The sequence below is a fragment of the Pelodiscus sinensis genome, chromosome 14 (genome assembly GCF_049634645.1).
Source record: "Pelodiscus sinensis isolate JC-2024 chromosome 14, ASM4963464v1, whole genome shotgun sequence".
In the NCBI taxonomy this organism is placed as follows: domain Eukaryota; kingdom Metazoa; phylum Chordata; order Testudines; family Trionychidae; genus Pelodiscus; species Pelodiscus sinensis.
In genome coordinates this window covers 24,107,213-24,133,001 of record NC_134724.1, presented here as the reverse complement: position 1 = coordinate 24,133,001, position 25,789 = coordinate 24,107,213, and the positions used below count along the sequence as shown (strand labels likewise).

The 25,789-nt window shown below is 40.8% G+C and overlaps 1 protein-coding gene across 2 annotated transcripts in view; it reads right to left on the bottom strand.

Annotated features, from left to right (window-relative positions):
• DMXL2 (Dmx like 2) overlaps nt 1-25,789 on the bottom strand; it is a 147,345-nt gene that overhangs the window by 121,269 nt on the left and 287 nt on the right. For both annotated transcript variants that reach the window (XM_075897231.1, XM_075897232.1), the window contains exons 2-4: nt 9,901-10,026; nt 6,120-6,191; nt 5,383-5,461 (exon numbers count right to left, since the gene is read on the bottom strand). In XM_075897231.1, the coding sequence (XP_075753346.1) occupies nt 5,383-5,461; nt 6,120-6,191; nt 9,901-10,026 (277 nt within the window). The remainder of the gene's footprint in view (nt 1-5,382; nt 5,462-6,119; nt 6,192-9,900; nt 10,027-25,789) is intronic.

Genomic DNA, 25,789 nt, shown 5'->3' with positions numbered 1-25,789 from the left:
GTGCTACTAGACCATTTCTTGTTTTTTATGTTTATCCTATACAGACTAACTCAGCTACCTCCTGAAGTTTTTGATTATAGTATATTATTCAGACATGGTACACTAAGCTCCAGTTGGTTTTACCACATTTTCTTAGATTTCATAGTCTATTTTAAGCAAGAGTGTCTTTTTCCTGCTATCATAAATACAGTAATATGAAAATAATTGATACTGTTTTGGATATTAGACCACGAGTTAAAAATAAGCCCCAATAATTTCATGAATAAGTATGCTGATTTCATATTTCCAAAAGACATAGCTACTGATTCATACTGTAGTTTAGACCTCTCTGGACTGGCACTCTTGGGACCTGACTGGTCCCGAAAGAGGGAATTTGCCGGACAAAGGTGCCACTAGCCCACAGCACACTTCCCCTCTCCTTGCTGCTGGCCTTTGCTGCAACCCCAGTCCTGCTACCGGGGCTGCCACACCCAGCTATTCTACCAGGTCTCCAGCCCTGGTCCCAGCCCCAGTGGCTCTGAGCCGCCAGCTCTCTTGCCACTGGGGCTCCCAGCCAGGACTCTCTGGTCCAGGAACACCTGTGGTCCTGCCAGACCACAGATGTTGCTAAATGAAGGAGTCCGATTTTTTGAAGTCCAACCTGTACATATTAACGTGCAAACATTTAGTAAACCTTACTTAAACATTTGTAATGGCAGATGATAAACATTTGTTCTTCCAAAGCCTAGATTTATTTCCATGTATATCAGTAAGCCAATCCCTTATCTGGGGCTATTTAAATTAAAATATGTCTTGTTACAGTCTATAATAAGGCCTTGTTATTCAGTTAATCAATTCAAAAATGTATTTTGAAGGCTATGGGGAATCTTTCTGACAAAATCTCTAATTATACTATGAAAAGCATAGATTAAAGACATACAGAATTTCACAAATATAACTACAATATCAGAAAACAAGGTATTTACAAATCTACCTCTTAAAAAGTTTTCATTCTGCAAGTTGAAGAAAACAAAAAGGGAGATTGAACAGATAAATAACTTTAGAATTCAATAAAAGTAGTTCTTGTATTTTTCCAGAATGTCAGACAAACATTTCTTTAGAATTTAAAACTTCAAAAGAAACTTCTGCCTTCCTATAAAATGGGTTTCTGTTTGAGTATGGAACAGAGTAGTTGTGCTATCTCTCACCACAAGAAGTCATTATTTACAAGCATACGTTATATAAGTAGCAGGAATGTGACTGTCTAAAAATTAACCTGCTAACAGTCAGGTAAGGGTACATCAACAGCAACATTATTTCAAAATAACTAGCATTATTTTGAAATAACTTAGTCCACGTCTACACAGCAGGCAATTATTTTGAAACAATGTCAAAATATTGTCAAGCTGGAGGACTTCTTATCCTGTAACCCTCATTGTACAAGGAGCAAAGGATTTCAGAGAAAGAGTGCTCTATTTCGAAACACATGCTGTATAGACACTTCCTATTTCAAAATAAGCTATGCAATTGATATAGCTCAATTTGCATAGCTTATTTCGAGTTAAGCATCTTGCTGTGTAGACGCACACCAAATATTAAATATCAATAATGTAAGGTAATAACCACACAGGTATATCCATTACTAGAGATACTCTCACAGAACACATTTTCCAGATAAAGAAGAAACTCTCCTTTTCCACAGTGATTAATTCCAGCAATCCATTGTAATTAGTTGTAAACACCCATACCAACAAGCCATATTGTGAAGGAGAAAACTAGACCTCTTGATTTTTTTTTTTAAATTACTACATTATTAAATTACAGCTCACAGATAATGTCTGTTGAAAAGACTTAAGTTCACAGGTACCGATATGCTTTCTTGGACACACATTCTTAGCTTTAACTTTTTGCTGCACTGCATAGGGCAACAGTGGGCTAGGCTCGTGAGTGGGCTGCACAAGTGGCACTCCATCACAGTGGGCTGCAATATTGTAGTAACCAAGATGGTCTCCGGGAAAAATAGTTTTGCTAGCTGCGCTCGCATACCTAAACATTTGCATGGTGTGTTGATTGAAGCATAGCATTTCTCTGATTGCGTACAGAGGCAGCACACAGTTCATAGTCAATGTTGGTGTAATCAGCAAGTACTCTTGCTTTACATACATGTCACTTTAGTAATGCCTGTAGGAAAAAACTATGAGGATGGAAATCAGCAGAATTTGGCAACCCAACATGTGGGTAACTAAACAAAATGTCTCATGGGCCACACACAGAATCTAGATGGGCTACATGTGGCCCACAATCTACAGGTTGCCAACCATTGGCATAGGAGTAAAAATTAATATTAGTATTTTTAAGATACATAACATTCAGGTATCTAAGCATAATTGGGTAGGGGGTCATGTTTTTTCATGCTGGTATTGTTGGGAAAGGAGGAAGAAAGCTTTTGGGAAACAGGCATCACCATATCGTCAAGCCAAACAGCAGGGATTCATAAACATCTGGTCATAATGTGACTGTAACATGTTTTCACTGAGAGATACAGGCTGTTTTCACACTGATAGACTTGTAAAGGATGTTTCCCTAAACTCATACACTGGTGTTTGCCTAAACCCATACAATCACTGGGTGCCCCAATCTAATGTGCCATGGCAGGATTTTGGGCTTCTTGACAATTGCCTTAGCGAGGGGACTAGGAGCATAATATTAACCTAACTTTAGTTTAGAAGGACTCACTGCTCTTCAGCATAAATGACTTTATCAATGCCCTCTAAGCTGTTCACATCTGTCTTCTATCACAAACATTCTGATTACCCCATAATCCACTTTTCATTCACTCTTCTGTTCTTAGCTTCTTTAGAGCAACCTTATACATCAGCAACCCTGACACACTGATCCATATCTTTGTACAACTGAACTTGAGCTTCTTTGATCACTATACAATCAGACGGTACACATTCACTTCTGCAGTTCACAACTGTAGAACAGATCTACAGTAGAAATATTTTTACTATGTGATATACTTTACATTTAACTATTTCCAATCAATAGCTTTTCTGTTAACCACTCAAAATGTGCAGCACTTACAACATTCTTCAAGGGAGGAAAATGGTGAAATCTTGCTTTGAGGTGTGGAATTGGCAAACAGGAAAGAATTTGTCTCTGATAAAATGGGTATTTAAAAACTAGTTTTCTCAAGTAATGCACTATGTTTAAGAGTGAATACTATACATAATTCAATACCTAGTCAATTTCCAACTGTGATATGTTAAAAATATTTAAACACACAGCATATATATTCTGATGGGGAAAAATGTATAACTGAATAGCAACTGTGACACGTTGTTCCCTGGTATGATGATCACGCCACTAACACCTGCTTTCCTGCCTTTTGGGGTTCCTCACCACCCTGTTTTGCTGGGCCAGAAGCTCTGGTCTCCCCCAGCCAAAACACGGAGTTGGAGTAACTGCTTCCCTGCTGAGCAACACAGACACTGAATCTGTTCAGCTCTGGGAGGGCTCAGTACCCAGGAAACCAAACACTCAAAAGGAGCAAACACCAAACAAATGCATCTTATACTATGTAAAAGTTTACAAAGAGAATCTCATAGGAACTGCCCCTTTTACCAATGAAAGGGAGATATGCACAAAGGCTGTGCTCCCCCTCCACATAAGAATTATTTCCACTGAGCTTGATAATAAACAAAAGTGTTTTTATTAAGTATAAAAAGTAGGATTTAAAAAGTAGGAGTGGCCAGTTAGCCAGTTTCTCAAGAGTGGATGTGCAGACCACTTTGAGAAACACTGCCCTAAACAGTTGTTCTAAGCATTTTTTTCACAAGCTAAGAAGCCTTCTAGCTTGGGCCCAACCTTCCCCCCTTCAGTTTTAGATGTTTCTAGAAGGCATCTTAGGTGGTAAGGGGTGGTGGTGTCTCCTGACATCTGGCAATTGTCCCCTTTTTTAATTAAGGCAGGAATTTTGCACTCAATTCAAACATTTTTTCACCTTAAGTGGAAAAGTACAAAATTCAAAATAGGGTTCAGTATCACATGACCTGGCATATATCTTTCTAGGACCTATAACAATTTGGGCTTTCAGGAAGAATAAAACCATTCATGGGTCATTGGTTTGAGTACTGAGTTATTAAAATTCTGAAGTGTCCCATATTAGTACACTTTGAATTAAAACCAGATTCAGACTTCATATTTCTAACTTCACATAGAAGAATGACAGGTACCTTACCATGTGAAATACTTTTCACTAGTTCTGTATTCATATCAGTTAGCTATCTAAGAGCACATTTCCCAAATCTACCATACTTTATCTAAGGCCATGTGTACAATACCATTAGATCAGTACTCAAAAGGCACAGTGAAAACATGCTAAACTGATGGACAAGCACTATCTGGTCTACTCCACTACTCCATTAAAATGAGAAGAGTAAGGTAAACTGATGGAAGAGCATCACCCATTGACACAGTGAAGCCACCATGGTAAATCAACTTAAACTATATCAACTCCAGTTAAGTTATTTACCAACTGGAGTAGTGTAACTTAGATTGCACAACCGTGATAAGTCAGACAAGGTCTAAAACTCAAAAGTCTACGGCATAGCACCTTCATAAATAGTAACTTCAAAAGATTTTTACTGTGATACTAAAGTTTTAACAACCTGTGTACCATATATAGTGTAGCTACAGCAGTTTGAGAATTGCTTAAATACTATATAATATAGAGAATTTGTTCGTCCATCTGTGAGTCCATTTGTTTTAAGAACTCAAACAGTAAGAATTAGGACCACAAAATTTGGTATGCAGCTTCCTCTTATTCTAACAAAGCAAGGTAAGAGTTTGGTTGTTCCAGGACAATGGGATATGCCTGGAATGTGCTTGCTTCTCATCAAATGGAAAAGGAGGGGTCTGATAGGAGGAACTGTTATACTGTAGACTAACAATGGGGGGCGGGGGGAGGGAACACAGCCAGGGGACTGAGATGGACAGCTATAACCCCAGGAGACAGAGTAGAGAAAGGGACAGCTATTTACTATATATTTCAGAGAGTTTGTCTGTCTGTCCATGTGTCTGTCCCCCAGTTGTGCCCACTGGAGTTGTAGAAGCCACGGACAGGCACTTTTCACCCGGCTCCAAGATACTATGGTGAGAGGGGACTTAAGTTATCCTCTCTTCCTAGGGCAGCCTGCATACTGAACCCCTTACCTCCAGTCTCACCACAGAACAATGATTTAAATGAAGAAAAACAAAACTTATTTAAGGATCTGAGTAACCCCAGGTCTGTCTTCTAGTTTAAACACTTACATAGTCACACTACAATTTAATTTAAATAAAAATTGTACACAGAACCATTCTACAGTAATAAACAAACAATTATCAATTTCACATTACCTTGAGGATCCCATGCTAAGTTGTAAGTCATAGAACTAAGGAAAAACTGCCCCGTTTTAAGCCACTGACACTTTAGTTGCTGTGGTATAAAAACATTAGGAATAATGGTTAGCTTTAAACAGCAAAAAAGTAACAGCATTTTTATTTTCTGTATGAGATTTATATTAAATCTTTTGCAAGTAAATTCAGACTATAATAGGTTGCTGCATCTAGTATTAAATAAATGCATTCAACTGATTTATAATGATGAAATGCAGCACTGACATTTTTTAGTAGCAGAAAACTGAACAGTCACCATTTTCACATGACATTCCAAACAAAGATGTGTTCATATTATCCAGAATACTAGGGACTAGCTAAATACTATACCCTTATAGTTATGGAAGGAGGAATAGAAACAAATACTCATTTGATGTTCCATTTCCTAGAATGTTGCCTACAGAATGGGTGAAAACTAAGGAAAATAATTGTATTTTCTAACATTCATTTTCAAATAAGAGCATTTTACGATAAGCAATATTGTCTAGAATATTGCTAAGGAATATTTGTTTGGAATAAGAAATTAATTCTGCTTTCCCACTATCCAATTTTTTTAAAATATGCATGTGTCGAAAATCAGTATATTCTTCAGATAATCTCCTTTGTTCCATCCTAATGGGGTTTATCAAGTATTAGGCATATTTTTATCTGCTCCAACAAACCAAAATATAGTTTATTCATGTTTAATACATACTTACACAATTTCTTTTGTGAGAATTTATACCCAGAGGTTCAAAAATACAAATAGCATTTCCATATGATGCTGCAATCTGGAACAGATTAAATGAATAAAATGATAAGACTCAGCAAAAAGGCATAATAGAACTCTTTAGTATTCACAGATACTCAATGAATTTCAAATTAACTTGTAAGTGTAAGTGCTAAAGGAAAGTAAAATATATACAAATGTCACCTCGTGGTGTATCTGGAATTCAATGCTTTTAGAAAACATTGAAAAATACATAATTTGTTTATTTTGAGTAATGACTAGGGTTGTTAAATTTTGATTAATCAACTAATTAAGTAGTAGATGGAATTCCCATTAACTACATGATTAGTTGATAAGGGAGGGGATTCTCGCAGTCCCACTGCACCTCTCCCTTTGAAATGTACTTGTACATTTCAAATAGGTCAGCCGACTGCTTAGGCCCCACTTCTCTGACTTTCCCTTTGAAATGTACAAGAGCTGCAGGTGTTTGAAATGTAGAAGAGCCATGGGCAGCTCTTGTGCATTTCAAAGGGAGAGGCAGTAGGGACACCTCTGCCTCCCCCCATGCCCCTTGGAGATGATGTTGGGGAGAACTGGCTTTTAAACTGGCTCCCCCTAGCACCAGCTCCTGCTTTCCCTCACCCCCCACCTTGCTGCCTCTCTCTGATAGAGGCAGCGTGTGTGAGAGAGAAAGAGAATCAACTAGTTAAGTGACTACTCAACTGTTCAATAAGCTTATCAAGTAGTTGACTAGTCACTTACATCCCTGATAATCACCCATTAAAAGATCTAAATGTAAGCAAGAGAGACCCAATGCATATAAGATATGTACTAACTAATGCCTATCATTCTGCTATATCATCAGGGTAGCTACTATTAATGCACAATGAAGAGGTGATGCCTTTGGTATTTCTGCTCTCGCTCTCCTTCACAGAAAACTAGTATATTAATGATCAGTGTCTAGGTCTTCAGTGCGATTCCAAGTTCCATTTCCTATCACTGAGTATTAAATACAAGCATACAGGAGCCAATGTTATCCTATAACTGCTAGGTTCAGTAAAATTTTTGAGTACAAGCCTGCATATTGAAACAGAATACTGAACAAGCCACTGGAAACTTATTAGCATAGTCCAAGTACGAATCCGTAATTTCTCCAATTCATTTCTTTCAAAGAATACCACATCTATAAAAGACCTTTTTTGAGGTGGGAAGAACAAAGCATATGTCTGATTATTGTGCTTACCTATACTTTGAAAATGGCTGGGTTTTTTTTTTTAATCTAAATTTTACTTAAGAAGGAGCTGTTTAAATACTTCAATTTAGGACTCTAGTCTCCCTTAAAAAGACATACAGGCAGTCCCCAGGTTACGTACAAGATAGGGACTGTAGGTTTGTTCTTAAGTTGAATCTGTATGTAAGTTGGAACTGGCGTCCAGATTCAGCCGCTGCTGAAACTGATCAGTTTCAACAGCAGCTGAATCTGGACGCCAGTTCTGACTTACATACAGATTCAACTTAAGAACCCCAGGCTCCGCGGCTTTGCTCTGCTTTGCTCCCCGTCCCCCTGGTCTGCAGACCAGGGGGACGGGGAGCAAAGCAGAGCAAAGCCGCGGAGCATGCGGGCAGCGGACAGCCCAGACGCGTCCGCTGCCCCCGTGTTCCGCCGCTTTGCTTCCTCTCCCTGGTCTGCTGGAGACCAGGGAGAGGGAGGGCCCCAATCGTAACTGCGGATCCGACATAAGTCGGATCCGAGTAACTCGGGGACTGCCTGTAACTTGTAAGCTTAAACCCGTTTTCCTATCAACTTTTCATATGGGAAGGGTTCCCAACACACAGAAGAGACAAGGGGTGCGTCTAGACTGGCAAGATTTTGCACAAAAGTGGCCGCTTTTGCGCAAAAACTTGCCAGCTGTCTACACTGGCCACTTGAATTTGCGCAAGAGCACTGACTTTGTAATGTACAAAATCAGTGCTTCTTGCACAAATGCTTTCACGCTCCTGCTCGGGAAAAAGCCCTCTTACACAAGAATACTTGCTCAAGAGGGCCAGTGTAGACAGGGAAGAATTGTTTTGCGCAAAAAAGCCCCGATGGCTAAAATGGCGATTGGGGCTTTCTTGCGCAAAATCGCGTCTAGACTGGCCACAGATGCTTTTGCGCAAAAGCACTTTTTGCACAAAAGCATCCTTGCCAATCTAGACGCTCTTTTGCGGAAATACTTTTAACAGAAAAACTTTTCCGTTAAAAGTATTTCCGCAAAATCATGCCAGTTTAGACATAGCCAAGGGGTTTAAAGCCCCTGAACAAAGGATACCGCACTATACGTGCATTTCCGGGCCACCAGAAAGATAATTCTTAGTCTTTGTGGAGTTATAATGTCAGGGACTCCTGAGCAGTTATTGTCCTGGAACACTACTTAAGTTTTACCTGTGTTACAGCCAAATTTGTAATATAGTCAGTTGTATCCACATAGAACTTGGTCAATATTTAGTTGTAACTGTGACAGGTAAGTGTTTCACCCTTCTCAGTAGTCTAGGTTGGCTATCTGGCATTTCTGGTCACTAATAAAAGTCAGATTGAAAAATCAGACAGGTGTTTGCACAGTTATCAGGATTTACTATGCTAGTACACAAATTAAACGTTTCTAGGTACTTCTGAAAAACATGAACACTTTCAGCACTTCTCAGGACATAGACATAAATGGTTTCATTTTTCCTTAGCTAGAAAAGTAGCTCTTCTGATAGCCACGTTAAACAGTAGAGCCGGTAAAGATATGTAGATTATAATCAGTTGTGCTACATTTAAACTATTAAAAGGGAATGTAAGCCATGGTAATTCTTTTAATGTTTCAAAGCATGTGCTATTTTTACTGCACAATTCCAAGAGAAGTGTTTCCTATTCCTTATATTAGATTTTTAATTTTTTTTTTATTAGAGTGCGCTTTTTTGGCAGCAGACTGTCTTAAGCAGTACTTCACGTACACATCTGGTACATTACTGCCACCTTTATTGAAATTATTTATAAATGTTTTGTTTCAATGTTGTTTGAGAAATAAATATGAATATGTACACTGAAATAAATGAAACTCTATTTAGTGAAAAAAGTTAGGGAAAAAATACTTGCATGCAAAGTATTCTATTTTTAATCGTTTTCAATTCCATGGGCCACATGATCCCATGACTTGAGCACCTTAGTGCAGCTGCTTTTGGCAAAACTTACAACCAAACTGTACACACAAGCCAACTTGGATGTTGATATTCTGACATGCCAATTTACAACACTAAATTGGTTCTATCAAGAAAATTTGCAAATTCAAATTTATTACAGATTCTTACATGTGTAGAATCTTTTTACATACTCAAAGGAAAGAATGTGGATTTCAGAATTTTATGTATTTGTAAAATTAGTGGTTGATGCATACCTTGTTGATATTCAGACCCACACACATTTTAAACTTTATAAAAGTGGCATAAATTATCTGAAAACAAAATGGGATTTTATTACTTTTAAATAGTGACAAAAGTTAAAATTAAAAACATATTAAGGTAGATGTAAAAGGGCCAAATTCAGTTTTTATCAAACTTTCAAAAATAACTACTGGGCTGAAACAAGGATATTTACTTTTAACCAAAAAGTGTTATGTAGGAAGTTACAAGTACCTAAAAATAGGTCTTTAGCATGAAATTACCACCTCACTAATAGTATCAACATGTCAAACAGTTTCTGTTTATACATTTCATTTTTTAAACTTAATTCAGGGTAAAGACCTTACCCTGCCTTGTTGTTGGGAACACTCCACACAGCTGACTTGAATGTTTCCATGCTTAGCACCAGGAATAATCTGCACACATTCAAAGTCATTTGCCAGAATAACAATATCACAGCCTGAGCCATATGCCTGTAATAGTTTTAAAAAGACAAATAATCAAATGCTGGTCCACAATAGTTACATTTTAAAATTATTACGTTTTTTCAAAGAGCATTACGATCATGAATACACATGTAAATCTCTACCTCAATGCATACTAGTAACAGACAGAGTTAACAGACATAGCTTGCTCTTTGCTCATACTACAGCTACTTTGGGGTGATCCAGCTAACTCAACCAACCCCCTAAATATTCTCTCATCTTAGTAGAGCCGCAGTAACTGTTATTATGCAACACCTCTCCACAGTGGTGCAGGAAACATGGAAAGAAAAAGGGAGTCAGTGGGGCTGTGACTACACCCCAGTAATCCTCAACTGCTGGAATGACTAGTAGTGGGTGGGCTAAGACAGCCAGGTGTAAATCAGAGCCATCAGACCTACAACCAAGCACAACTCAGTGAGACTGTATGATTTGGAATGGTTCAGTTAAGCTTTGGTTCGGCACAGAATTTAAAGGGAGTTTTGGCATTAACTTCAATTGAGAGCAGTATCAAGTCTTTCAGACTTTTAAAACAGTACTCTTTCAGATCCAACTGATGAATTCACATTATATGACAAATGTAAATTAAACTAATGGGATCATAACATTCTTGCTTTCTTCCTATTCACTACATAAGTACGTCTGAATAAAATGAAATATTAGACTGGAACATACTATAGAATTGTGTTAATTCCTTACTCACTACAACTACAGTAACAAACAACATTAAAATCTTTGTAGTTTCTAAAGAAGGGCATCTGGATACCAATTCCTGTTTTGCAATTATGCCAGTGATTTGGATCTTCTATACTATAGGGCTGTGTCTACACTGGGCCACTTATTCCAGAAAATCAGCCGCTTTTCCGGAATAAGCTGCGAGCTGTCTACACTGGCCCTTGAATTTCCAGAAAAGCAACGATGCTCTACTATACAAAATCAGCCACTATTCCGGAAAAACTATTCTGCTCCCGCTCGGGCATAAGTCCTTATTCCGGAACACTGTTCCGGAAAAGGGCCAGTGTAGACAGCCCAGTAGTCTTTTCCGGATAAAAGCCCCGATCGCGAAAATGGCGATCGGGGCTCTTTTCCAGAAAAGCGCGTCTACATTGGCCACAGATGCTTTTCCGAAAAAGAAGCCTGCCAATGTAGATGCTCCTTTTCCGGAAAAACTGAAAACGGAATAGTATTCAGTTTTAAGCATTTCCGGAAATTCATGCCAGTGTAGACACAGCCGAGATGTAAAATAAAGGTGAAAGAATACTTTGCTACATCATTTCATTAGCAACGTTCACTGTTTAATACAGATTAAGTTCTATAAGTAAAACTGGTGAAAAAGACAAGAGATTTTGCACTCAATTTAATGTGAACCTCATATATGCTATGCATAATCATAAACAACTAATTGCAATTGTATGCAGGGATTTGGTGATGTCAAGCTACACACAACCACTTGAGTTTTCCTTCTTGTGTGGTCAAACTCCTTAGGATGAAGTTACAGACCATCCCATAATCTCTCAATTCCAAATATATTATTTAACTCTAGCCCCTTTCTTTATTTCTCTAGAAAGACTAGCTCCAGACACTACTTACTGGCAAAATGTGCCTGATATCATGACCTGTGAATTCTCAGAATGTGCCAGTAAGAGGAATAAAAGAGCTTTGTCACCTATGAACTATACAACTTTGTATTTACTGGACAATTTATTGTACATATGAAATACATATACCCATGCGTATATTAAATAATTTTCTGTTCTGTTTTCAAAATTCAGGTATGTCTCTCATGGATATTTTTTAAAAGCAGTTTGTATCACTTCTTTACCATTTCCCTTTAAGACCATATTCAAAGATTTATGCACTGTTTCTAAAATGTCAGTGTAGTCATTGTAGATAGGACTTCTCATGGCTCTCAAGCAGAAGGATGGGGAGAAAGAGGGAATATCTCCTGGCAGGAGGCTCATGTGTAGAAAGAATAAAAGAAACATCTCCTTGTCTCATGGGGGGGGGGAGGGGTTCCTAACACAATTTTGCTCTTTACTAGTAAGTGGTTGAAGTCCCATTGCTAGGAAGTGTTGATACCTTACTGGACAACAAAAATATTGGAGAGGCCATGCTCAGTTACAATTCATTCCAATGGTCAGCCTTAACATTGCAGCATTAAATTATGTCTTTGGAATCTCTGTCTTATACTGCTGCTTGAGTCTGTAAAACTGGCATTGAAAAGTTATCAGACAGTATACCCAATACCCTTCATCTCAAATATGCCATTTACTGAATATGTACAAAGATGTTTGTATGTTCTAATTGCCAGTCTTGCTAATTTAAGCTGGAATCTGAAAGTCAAGCTGTGTTCTGGTGTATCACTAATCGTAAGCCTAACAAAGTGAAGAATATTATACAAACCTGCCCCTATACATCTCGAGGTAAAGATATGTTAATTTTAATGTAATTATGCTTATTGTAACTCTAATAGCATTTTTACATTTTTAAAAGATGTTTCAGCTCTTGTATCATCTGCCAATGAGTGACATTTCTTATTTTATATTACATTATATATATATCCCTTATTTTACAACATCTTGGTCAAAGACCATAATGGTAATGTAATAAGTCTATTTCCTATTTTACTTCAACATAACTCAGCTTTCCACAAAGGAATGCCATCCTATACTTGTTTTCAATGGGGCTTACTCCAAAATTAAGCACTCACTAAGCATAGTAAGTCTTACCTTTTTTGTTAACTTAGAATCGGATCTGCATCAAAATGACAGTGGGACTGAGAAAATGAGAGCCAGTTATAGAAGTTTTAAGGACACCGTGCATTTACTGAATATAGGATTTGTCTGTTAGAGTTAATAAAATTTGAAAATTAAAAAGAAAAGTTTAAGGATAGCCATCAGATAAACTGATACAAAGACTGTATCAATTGCAAACCTGAAACATTTATGTAACCATTAAGATTTAGTTTAATAAAATACATGTGATATTGTATTGTATGATTTAGTTCTTATTGATAATGTACAGCTGCTGTATCTGCAGCTTGACAGAACATAATACTCATTACCTGTATTTCCCATGTTATCTAAAAAAAAAATTAAACCAAGTATACCCTCTTAGATTATGTAAAATGCTGTGCTAAGCTATAAATTAACATTGTTTAGTGATCAGATTTGTACTCTTGGTTGAAGGAGTATGTTAAGTATTAGTGGGACATTTTATTTAAATCAATGATTTTTGGTGTTTAAAATCATGATTTAAATCACTTGATTTAAATCAGTCCATCCAACAGAGCCATTAACAATTATCTTTGAGAAGTCATGAAACACAGGACAGGTTTCAGATGACTGGAAAAAATGCAAATATAGTACCATTGTATTAAAGGGAAATAAGGACCTCCTGGGGAATTACAGACCAGTAGGTTTAACTTCAGTACTCAATGGTAACTAAGCAAATACTTAAGCAATCAATTTGCAAACATCTAGAAGATAATCAGGTGATGGATTGTCCAAGAACAAATTGTGTAAAACCAACCTAATAACTTTCTTTGACAGGGTAAGAAGCCTGGTGGATGGGGGGAAAGCAGTAGATATGAATTCTCTTTAGTTTAGTAAGAATTCTGATACTGTTTTGCATGATCTTCATATTAACCAACTAGGGAAATACAATCTAGATGGAGTCACTATAAAGTGGTTCTATTCAATATATACATTAATGATTTAGCTCATGGCATAGACAGTACACTTATACAGTTTGCTGATGATACTAGGAATGTGAACATGTAACCGGGTACACTGTTAACCAATGAGCCTAAGCTCATTGGTTAACGTGCATGGTTACAAAACTCAACCCCTCCCCATCCTCTAATGCTTCTGCCTCTGAAACATGCACTGCAGGCAAGGCAGGAGCCAGTGCTCGCAAGGAGCTGATTTAAAAGCTGGCTCCCCATATGTACCAGCTGTCACAGAGTAAATTTCAGCAGTTACATGTTTATCTAAATAAATGCATTGTAACAATCCTTGCTGATACCAAGCTAGGCGGGGTTGTGAGTGCTTTGGAAGGTAGATTAAAATTTAAAATAATCTGAAGTAAACCTGATGAAATTCAATAATGACAAATGCAAATTCACTTAAGAAGGAATAATCAGTTGCGCACACACATAAAATGAGATAAGACTACCTACAAAAAAGTACTGTGGAAAGGGATCTGTGGATCATAGTGCATCACAGGTTAAATATGATCCAGCAGTGTAAATCTGACACAGAGTCAAAAGGGTTACACAACTAGCAGTTTATTTGACCCAGATTCAATCTTTAGAGACATATTAGTAGATAATCTTTGTGTTTTGTGGGTTTACATTTAAATTATTAGAGGCTGAAAACATAACCAAACACTTCCTGTCTATCGCTGTATTCTGTTACTTTACAGATCAAAAGGAGATATTAACATTTAAGAGAACTGTAAACGTAGCGATATCACTGTTTTCATTTCTCTTTGAAGTATGCAGCAAAGTACCAGTAAAAGTAGGAGATGGGCCACAGCAATTTGTGAATCCATGTAGCTAATTACTAGTGATGCTTAGGAAAGAGTAGGGATTTTAAAAGTTGTTTACAATTGTAAACATGTAACTGCTAAAAATCCTAGCTGTTACATGTACTGTGGGCTCTGCAGTATAAAGCTTATCTATAATAAGCAGGCATCGCTCCTGGGAGACTTTGCTACCCGGAGAAGCCCACTCCCAGGCCAGTGTGTAACCTGGTGAGCGGGGGTTGTTAAACATTTGCATCCCTAGAAAAGAGGTGATTACTTGAAAGCTAGGATAATTGCCTACTGTTCATCCAAGGTCTGCATGCTGTCAAGTGGTTGCCCCAGAACTGCATTAAGGTCTTTTGGAACCTGATGCTTTCTTCTCACATCTGCTTAAGCTTCATCTGGTGAAGTCTAAGTCTCTCTCAAGACTGATGTCTCCAGTTCCATTCTGGATCAACCTGATATTGGACATGGACTGTAGCCTGATTAACTGAATTTGGAAAGGACTCTTTGCAACCCAAAAGTTCACCAACTCTATTATGAACCTGACCTAAGAACTCTGTACCTACTTGTATGTATAATCTTTTAAACAACACTCTTTCCTAATAAATGCTAGTTTAGTTAATAAAAATGGGCTGTAAACCTGTATCCGGGTAAGATTTGAAATATTAATTCACCTGCTATATAATGTGTCCAATCCTTTACATGATGGACAAGATTTTCAATAATTCTCCATGATATTTGACTTGGCTGTTTGGTTTGACTTGACTGTTTGCAGAGAAACTCAAGTGTGGTTTGCTTTAAGGGAACTGTATTTCTGACTTCTCGGTACACCAGTAAAGTATTGTCAAAGCTGTTTGGTTGCATACTTGGGGTATGTTGACACTACAAAGTTAATTCGAACTAACAGACGTTAGTTCGAATTAACTTTGATAGGCGCTACACTAGTGATCCGCTAGTTCGAAATTAATTCGAACTAGCGGAGCGCTTATTTCGAACTAGGTAAACCTCATTCCACGAGGACTAAAGCCTAGTTCGAATTAACTAGTTCAAATTAAGGGCTGTGTAGCAACTAGTGGGAGGCTAGCCCTCCCCAGCTTTCCCTGGTGGCCACTCTGGGCACAACCAGGGAAACTCTTCTGCCTCCCTCCCGGCCCCGGAGCCCTTAATGGGGCACGGGCTGGCTACGGTGCCCATGCCAGGTGCAAGCCTGCTAGCACCCAGCCAGCAGACCCTGCATTTGGCACGGCTCGAGCCAGCCACTCGCTGCCACCCAGCCCTCCGCCTCTTCTCAGGACCAGGCTGGCTGCTCCCGGGAGCCTGCCCGGATCCGCAAGAGGTGGGCGCCCACCTGGTCTAGTGCGGACATCGTGGACCTCATCCACGACCTCCGCACTAAGCACAGGAAAGTGGCCAGCTAGGGCAGGAGAGCTGCCAGCCTGGCCACCCAGGAGCAGGTGTGCAAGAGAATCAAGGGGGTCCACTGAGACCCCCGACCCTGAGCCCTGAGCTTACAATGGCCGTCCTGGGTCAGACCAAAGGTCCATCTAGCCCAGTAGCCTGTCTGCCGACAGCGGCCAACCCTAGGGACCCTGGAGGGGATGGACCAAAAACAATGACAAAGTCATTCCACAAACAGAGGCCAGGGACACCATTTCTACCCCCTGGCTAATAGCACTCCATGGACCCAACCTCCATGACTTTATCTCACTTCTCTTTAAACTCTGTTGTAGTTCTAGCCTTCACAGCCTCCTGCAGCAAGCAGTTCCACAGGTTGACTATTTGCTTTGTGAAGAAGAACTTTCTGTTGTTAGTCTGAAGCCTGCTACCCATTCATTTCATTTGGTGTCCACAAGTCCTTCTATTATGGGAACTAATGAAGAACTTTTCTGTATGCACCCTCTCCACACCACTCATGCTTTTATAGACCTCTATCATATCCCCCCTCAGTCTCCTCTTTTCTAAGCTGAAAAGTCCCAGTCTCTTTAGCCTCTCTTCATATGGGACCTGTTCCAAACCCCTGATCATTTTAGTTGCCTTCCCCTCTCCCACCTCCTTTTCCCAGTCTCCCCGAGTTTTGTTCAATAAAGAGAGTTTCTATTTTTAAACACACGTGTCCTTTATTTTGTACATCAGGAAGGGGGGCTAGCGAGGGGTAAGTGGAAGGAGGTGAGGGAGGAATGGGGTACGAGCCCCCGATGGGGAGGACTGGGGTGGCTCTGCGGGCTCCTCGGGGTGGAAACTCTCCTGAAGCCCCTTGATTGACCCCCCTCCGGATGGCAGCCTGCGGCAAGTGCAGCCGGGCTGATGGCCGAGTGCTGTGATGTGCCGAGTGTGGGCACTCAGGGCACTCCATGCCAGGACTGCTTTGCAAGTGGGGAACCCCTGAGAACTGTCTGTCCCAGATGGGGGTCTGGTCCCTTTAAGCACAACCCTCAGCTAGCCTGAGACAGCAGCTACACGCTCTAAGTACTAATTTGATGCCCTGCCATCCTTAACCCCGGTTCAGGGTCCACTCAGTATGGACATGCTAGTTCGAATTAGCAAAACGCTAATCCGAACTAGTTTTTAAGTCTAGATGTGCTAATTCGAATTAGCTTAGTTCGAATTAACTAATTCGAACTAAGTTAGTTCGAATTAGTGCTGTAGTTTAGACATACCCTGAGTGAATTTAGGTATAGGAGTCAGTTCTGGAGATTGCTCAATTAAGGCAAACTACAAAAAATGGGGCAGACAATCTCACCGTGGCCCTCCTGGATACCCGGTCACAGTTACACTGTTGCAAAAACAAACATCATTCTGGGAAGTATTAGCAGGAGTGTTGTAAACAAGACACAAGGTCATTCCTCCACCCTACTACATGTTGACTAGGTCTCAGTTGGAGTATTGTGTCCGGTTCTGGATGCCCCATTTCAGGATAGATGTGGATAAATTGGAAAAAGTTCAGAGTAGAACAACAAAAAATTATTAAAGCTCTAGAAAACATGACCTATGAGGAAAAACTGAAAATAATATATTTGCTTAGTTTTAAGAAGGGAAGATTGGGGGACAGGTAGGGCATAACTGTTTGCAAGTACACAAAAAGTGGTTACACAGAGGAGAGTGGTAAAGTGTTCTCTTTTAACCTCTGAGGATAGGACAAGAAACAATAGATTTAAATTACAGCGGGGTGGTTTAGGTTGGACATCAGGAAACACTTCCTGTCAGGGTAGTTAAAGCACTCGAATAAATTGCCTAAGGAGGTCTCTGTCATTGGAGATTTTTGAGACAAGGTTAGACAAACACATGCCAGATAATATCAGGTCTAGATAATACTTAGACCTCCCATGAACACGGGAGACTGAATTAGATGACCTTTTGAGGTCCCTTCAATTTCTGTGCTTCTATTTTAATTACTTATATTAATAAAATATTCCAGCTCCCTGACTGCTTTGATTGGAAGGTGATCACATTAATATAAAAATCAATCTTTGACAAATCATCAAATTAGACAATTTGCCAACAGTGCCTGGAACTTGTGCAAAGTTGAAGGTGCAAATTAATGGGAGAGTTGACTTCTCACAGTACCTATTTGGAAACCTGGTCTACACTTAAAAGCTTTGCTGGCATAGCTATGTTGGGTTAGGAATGTGGGTAGATGGAGGGGGAAACCATGACCTTAATCAATACCCTACACCAGTAAAAGCCCTGATGAGAATGTAGTTACACTGGTAAAAATGTCTGTATCTAGGAAACGGATATAAGGTATCCCAGTAAGAGGACTCCTGCTGGAACAAGCTGCTTCTCCACTTGGAGGATTTGTTGGTAAACAGGACCTCAGACATATAGAAGCTTGAAGGGTAAGAGAGAGATTTTAGTGTTTATAGCCCAATGAGATGAATAGAAGCGTTCGCACAAATATGAAAGCCTCTTTTATGATAGGAAGTATGGATGCGGGAGCCTCTGACAGCAGGACCACTGCAGTTCTATTGTTCATGGGCTGAAGAATGACTTCAGCAAACTATGCAAGGAAGCCATTACCCTAGCACCTGTTAAACTCAGCTGCACTAAGATTCTCTGAACACCACTATACAACAGGGATTTGGGGATGAGGGAAGGAGGAGAAAACTGGCTACTGGATTCCCTATGAATGGGCGGTGAGTTATATGGGCTCATGGTGCCCATGGTCCAGCAATATTCAGAGCCGGGGACCCTACTCCACCAATATTCGGAGCTGGGTTTCTCCCCCAGCCCTGCACCGAGCGCGTCCCGACCCCCACCTACCGGCACATCTTCCCCCGTCCCCAGCGCATCCCCGGAGGAGGAGAAGGATTGTAACAGAGCGCCCACAGCTCCGCTGTGATAGAGTGCAGGGGCTCTGCCACTGGGCAGATGCTACGGCAAGCTGCCACGGTGGACTGCCCCTACTCCCATACCCTTATGGCGCATGCGCACCAGACAGGGGTGACCGGATCCGGAGGCTTCGCCCACCCACCTTCCCATGTTTAAAAGCGAGCAGGCGCGGCGGGCCAGCTCCGCCCCCGCACTCTTGCGGCGCATGCTTACGCCTCGCGCCGGGTATTTTAAATGCCGGTGGTGCGGCAGACAAGGGGGAGGGAGTCTGCCGGGGCTGGGGCCAGGCCGTGAGCTCAGAGAATTGCCCACCCTCCTGCAGCATCCGGGACCCAGCAGGCAACCTCGTGGGGCAGATGCCCAGACTCCGCAGCCCCAGAAGGAATGGGCAGCGGACGCTGGAGCGGCCTATACCCCCTCGACGGACAGAGGGGCGGCAGGGCCTGATCGCAGACTCCAGCCCTGCTGTCCCGCAAACTGGAAGACAGAAGCCAGGTAGTGGAGGGGAAAGGGGAAAAATAGAGGGAAAGGGTGGGAGAGGAAGGGGCTTGTGCTGAAGGGAGGGGGGGAAGGTCAGGAGAAGAAAGGAGAAGGCACCAAGGGACAGCATGAAGGAGAGACAAATGCCAGGGGGCCAAGTGGAGACAATGAGGAAAAGGGCAGGAGAGGAGGTGTCAGTGGGAGGGGAACAGGGTGATGCTGGGAGAGGAGAGGGTAAGGGCACTGGGAGCTAGAAGAGGAGGGGAGTGCTGGGAGAAGGCTTGAAAGAAGGAGTGGGCATGAGGAAGGTGGGGATGGAGCAAGTTATGTGTGAGGGCACAGGGGCATGAGGGCAGAGGGTGGTGGCATCAGGAAAAAAGGGGGCAGGGATAGTGAGGGAAGGAGGAGGATGCAGTGGTAAGGGAAGGTGCAGGAGCCAGAGGATTCTGGGGGTGAAGCAGAAGGGCAGACACCTGCAAGGGAAGGGCCAGCACCAGAGGAGAGAAGCAGGGCAGGTGTTTAGAGGGAGGTGTTAGAAGAGGGATGAGGAGGAGTAGCTCACATGATCAGAGTGGGGCTACTGGAGGAGTGGGCACAAGGGGGAGAGAAGGGCTGGTGGAGGGGGGCAGGTTGCAGGAGGGCTGAGGTCAGTGAGAAGGGCAGGAGTCAGGGCAGCAGAGGAGGGTGAGGAGTTGGAGGGGGGGAGAGCAGGCACCAAGGGAGCTGATGAAGCAAGTGGAGGAGACATGGCTGCAGAGAGAAAAGGTAGAGGTTTATAAGATATTTATTAATAACTTGGGTCCCACAGCGGTGCATCCAAACAAGCCACATGAACTCAGCACTGGTGCACAACACAATTCATTCTGCTCATGGGAGGAAACTCTTAGGCTATGTCTACACTGGCGGCTTCTTGCGCAAGAACATCTTGGGCAAGGGTTTATGTGCAAGAACACATCCACACTGCCATGTGTGAGCTGTGCTTTTGTGCAAGAGCATCCATGGCACTGTGGACTCTCTCTTGCGCAAGAAAGCTCCAATGGCCATTTTAGCCATAGGGGTTTCTTGCGCAAGAAATCCCTGCCGAGCGTCCACACTGACCTCTTGCACAAGAGAGCTCTTGTGCAAGACGCCCTCTCTTACCATGCCATACCGTAAATGTCCTTGCACAAGAGCAGGCGGGCCGTGTGCATGCTCTGCAGGTTCTTGCACAAGAATGGCTGTACTTGCGCAAGAAGCTGTGAGTGTAGACATAGCCTTAGAGGGAACGCTTCCCCCAGCCTCTCCGGCCCCGAGTTAATGTCACACACAGTGGGTTAATGCAATTGCAGGATAGTTGCATGAGGGGGGTTTGGTGGGGGCCAGACTAATACCTGTTGGTAGGTGGATGGTGAGAAAAGTCCTTACAGAGGGGTCACGTGACACCTTTTACTTCTGGTCACGTGTCCATCTTGCCCAGAGCGTGTTACCTCCAGAGACCTGGCTAATAGGGGTCAGGAGGCACTACCAAAAATTATACAAACCTGCTGCCCCTGTCCCAATGTAGAAGGATTACAAGCAGAGTACAGGCTACTCCTATATCCATGAGTGGTGTAGCACTACCAAACTTGAAACAGTTGATGTTGACAAGGGCATGAGAGGAGACATTTTTTCCTACAACCCAGGACTAATTCTCGGTTCACAACTTGGCTGCTTGATCTACATGCTGAGGTGCGGGGACAAGTTGTGGGCCACCAGGCTGTTCCCACCTCTCTGCTGTTTCAAGCTGTCTTCTTAGGTAGAACTTGTCAAAATTTTTCAGCCAAATAATTCTATCAAAAATAAGCTCAACTAAAAGCAAAGTGTTATGAAAATAATTTAAATTTGAAAAAAGAAAAGAGGCTTTCATTCAGTGAATCAGCAAAATAGCTAAACTCTGCTCAGACTTTCCAAAAAATTGCCTTTGGGCAGAGACCAGCTGTAGTAAAAAATATATAATTAAAGTAGTCTATGCAGCTTTAGTTTGGTGTGTGTGCACACACAACATGGTAATGTCTTACCAAACATCATACAGTGATAAACTGGTACCTTACCCTGGGTAAGAGGCAGCATAGAAACAAGCTGCTTTGGAAGCAGAGCATAGTGAGTTGAACCCTGTGTAATTTTTTTTAAAGTGCTGCTTTAAATGGAACTAGCTAAATCATTTGAACCAACATAGTTTTAAATGGCTCATGCAGCCCATGTTAAAACTTTGTAGGCGCATAGGCTACCATAGCAACTAACATGAGGTGAATTAACTTTTGTTCTTTCCACCTTGGTTATGTCTTCTGAGAGTCCCAACACATAAATCTACCCCCTGGTTCTACCCTCAACTATGAAGAAGCTACACTATCTAATCCTGGGGGAATTCTGCACCAATAAAATAAAAATTCTGTCCACAATACTTTTAAGTTCTACATATTTTATCTTTCAAAATAATTTTATCATGCCAGTTTCAATTATTTTGGTAATTTATTTCAAAATAAATATCAGCAAATATATAACAAGACAATAAAAGAGACCCAGGAATTTATTTTTGACAAACAGATTCCTTACTAGGCATAACAACACAAAACTTGATATATCTCTGTTGACAGCTGTCTTCCGTTCTGGCAAAACTAAATATTTTACATGTTTTGTTAGTCTTTAAAGTGCTACCAGTCTATTTGTTGTTGTTTAAGTTTTTCTTGTTACAGACTAACTTGGCTATCCTTTGGAAATATTTTAACAAAGTCATTTTACAAAAGTATGTTACACAAAAGTATTGTAACAACCTGGCTTAGGAGGGTACTAGTGTCCTTCTGGACCATTTTGTGTTTGCCATATTTTGTCCAAGTTCAATCTTCTGTATGTACTGTAACATTTTTGGGTCACACCACTGTAGCAGATGGGGGGGGGGGGGCGGGAGTTAGTGAATTAACAGTAGTTTAGTTGAAAAATAGATGGTAGTTCGTATCGAGAAGGAAAGGCCAGAGTAGATTATGTGTGATTGTGGGGGCTGGACCATATACAGTCACCAGTCAACACCCTTTCGTCCCTGGAAGTTGTATGTGCACCCATATGCCAGCTCTGGGGAAGTGCAGTGATAGGTGATGGTGGTGGGTTCGGGATGGCAGAAAATATTAAAGTGAAGGCAATGTCACTAAGGTCAGACATGCACAGAGTAGAATTCAGCATAAACAATATAAATAATGTAGCATCCAAGATCAACAGTGTCAATAAATTACATCCACAGAAGAACTACACCACTGAGGAGGTGGTATTAAAAAAAATCAGTGGAGAGAGGCACTTATGTCAGCAGGAGCCAAATTTAAATGAAGACACTTCCACAGACAGCTAGATATAAGATGCGTTGTGTTGACCTAACCACGTAGTGTAGACCAGGCCATGGACATTAACTGTCTCTCAGGCCACATCTAAACTACAGGCACTAAATAGCAGAGCTACATTCGCTGTGCCACTGTAATCTCTTAGTGTAGCAGCAGACTACAGTGACTGAAGGGGTTTTCCTGTTGCTATAGGAACTCCAGCTTCAGCAATGGTAGTTAGGTCAATAGAAGCATTCTTGCTTCAACCTAACTGCCCCTACACCAACAGTTAGGCTGGCATAGTGATGGTGATGTGGAGCACAGTAGCTATGTCAACTTAGGTTTTAAGTGAAGAACACACTTCAGCCTAGTACTCAGGAGTCTTTCCCTGGGATAATGGTCTAGCTGTTAGCTAGAGCTCAAGCTAAACGAGTATAAGGAGAACATACAGGGATCATGCTTGATTCAAATTAAAATATTTGGCTATTTTAGTAGCCCACTCTGTAGAGAATAAGCAAATGGCATTTTTCCAATATATAATTAATCCACATAGGCTACAGGATTACACCAATGGGAAATTTCAAATTTCTGCTGCATATCTTGGAGCAAGAGGACTCTCGACAACTGCTGTTGGTATTTTTAAATACATTATCAACAACACTACAACTATCTATTTTCCCTAACCCCATTCTGAGGAAGAGCTGCACAATTTTTACTAACACTGAAAAAAATCAGATGAAGGCAAAAAGCAACAATGGAATCTTTCAGCCCAAACTATTAGTTTCACAAAACCATTGGCAACTGAAAACAGGAGCAGACTTACAATAAAAAAAATGGTAAACCAAGTCAGCAAACTTAACTATAAGTATCACTATCAGGTAGACCTGTAATTAGCATGGTACCATACTCACAGTCCATTTTGTTTAATTTCATGGCCAGGCATTTTAATTAGGGATTAAAAAGTTATTTAAAAAGGTAACCATGTAACCACTAAAAATCTTAGTGGTTACATGGCTACATGTGCTGTGGGCTCTGCAGTATAAAGCTTAGCTTTATATTGCAGAGCCTGCATTGAAACCTCCACGGGAGCAGGACCACCAGCCACTGCCAGTCTCACTCCCAGGGTATATCAGCACGTAACAGTTCGAGCCACAGCACATCTTGCTTGGAAGGCAGGGGAAGAGCCATTGAGCTTTCTGCAGCCAGGAGAGATCCCAGAGATGGGGCTGACCTCCTGCAAGAATGGCCCCAGTAGAGGAAAAGGAAATCTTGTCTCTCTCCATCCCCAATCTGGATTAGCAGCTGGACCACTGTGCAGGGTAGGAGCCCCTGACTGCACGGCAGATTGCATGGAGGAAATCAGATTTCACAGTCCAGCATATGTTTTTCATGGCTGTGAATTTGGTAAGGCCCTACCTATAACATTACTGTATGATAAGTGTGCATAGTGCTTAAAGTAAATCAACATTAACAGATCTGCCACAGGAGATTTACAATCTATATAAGGCATTAAGGCCCTGATCCTGAAATGAGTTCTGCACAGGAAGAACTCAGTGCTTACACAAAGCTTATTGCATGCTCAGGGCTTAAAAACAACAAGAAATAATATGCCAAGAGTAAAATGAGAGAATGGGAAGTAGAGAGTTACAACAGAGCAAGATCATAAGATATGATTTCTCTTACATATATCACTTGCTAGTTTCTAAATTTAACTTAAAAATAATAAAGTTGCAGACAACAGCCAGATGAAAGGTTGGGGTGTTTTACATGTAATTCTACAATTAAAATGAACTACATGATGATTTTGCATTTTCTAAATCATGACTGGAGTATTTTTTGGAAAATTGACATAACTTAGTATTGCTTATCAGTAAAAGAATATTATTCATTGTGAGTGTTGATAAAAACTAAAAGATATTAAGAAAAATAATTTTTATATTGCAAAGATAGCATGTTAAACTGACTCTCCTGGACATAATAAAGGAAAGAATGATACAATATATGATTTTATATGACTGTCAAAAGTAACCGCTGCCATACAATGCCCTTAGATGTCAGCAGCCCTGCATAGCAGCACAACAGGAAAAATGCTCAGTCTTAGTTCCCTTTATATCTTGTAGATTTTTAGCTAGCTATTATTAAAAAAAAAAGTTATGACATGACCAAATAGGCTTTAAAATGAACATTTATTTTAGAATGAAAATTTGCTTTATATCACTTAGCCAAGAACTAGTTCAGGCCTGGACTGAGAACTGATAAAGGTCAGCACAAAACTTAATATGATACAATTCCTCTCCAAATAGTAAAATACTGATTATATTGTACTAAACACTGCAGAAGCTGACTCTTCATTAAAATTTGATAGTCACTTCATAACTCAAAACAGAGAGTTTACATTTACATTAAAATGGGGAGAGTCCTGTGAATGGCAAATAAATCAACTCAAAATATAAATTACTTGGCTCTACCAAACTGTTTTCAATGTGTCTTATCTGTTTCCATTTATATTAAGAAAAGCTTTGTTAAGATATTAATAATTAATTTGGCAACACCTCATAGAAACAGAAGACCAATTGCTCATCAACAGCAGATGGGATATTGAATAAGATTTTGGCAAGTGAATCTCTCTTTTCATTGCAAATAGCCACACTTTTAGCTATTTTATTCACCGAACAAACAAACAAAATTCAGTGACATGAAGAGGATTCTTCCCCCATCTTCACAATGTCAGGAAGGCCCTTAAAACTAGATAGAGGTAACAAGTGCATCCTTCAATCCCAGCCCCTCGTCTACTGCTGTGGTCTGGGAGAGTAAAGCAGCAGATCCCACCCTTCCCCCTTTGGGGACCAAGGGATTGCTGCATAGGAAACAGATGCCAAAGGACTGAATGCCTGGATTATGAATTTAACCCCCCCCCCCCCCGACACTTTCTCTACGGGAAGATCTCGGTGAAATTCCCAGCCTAGCATGAGAGCCGAACTACCCACCATGCACATAGTCATCACGCTCCCCACTTTCCCGACCCTCCCATTCCCGTGGCCCGCCTCTACCTAACCCCCACTGCAGTACCCAGCTAATTACCCCGCCCTTAG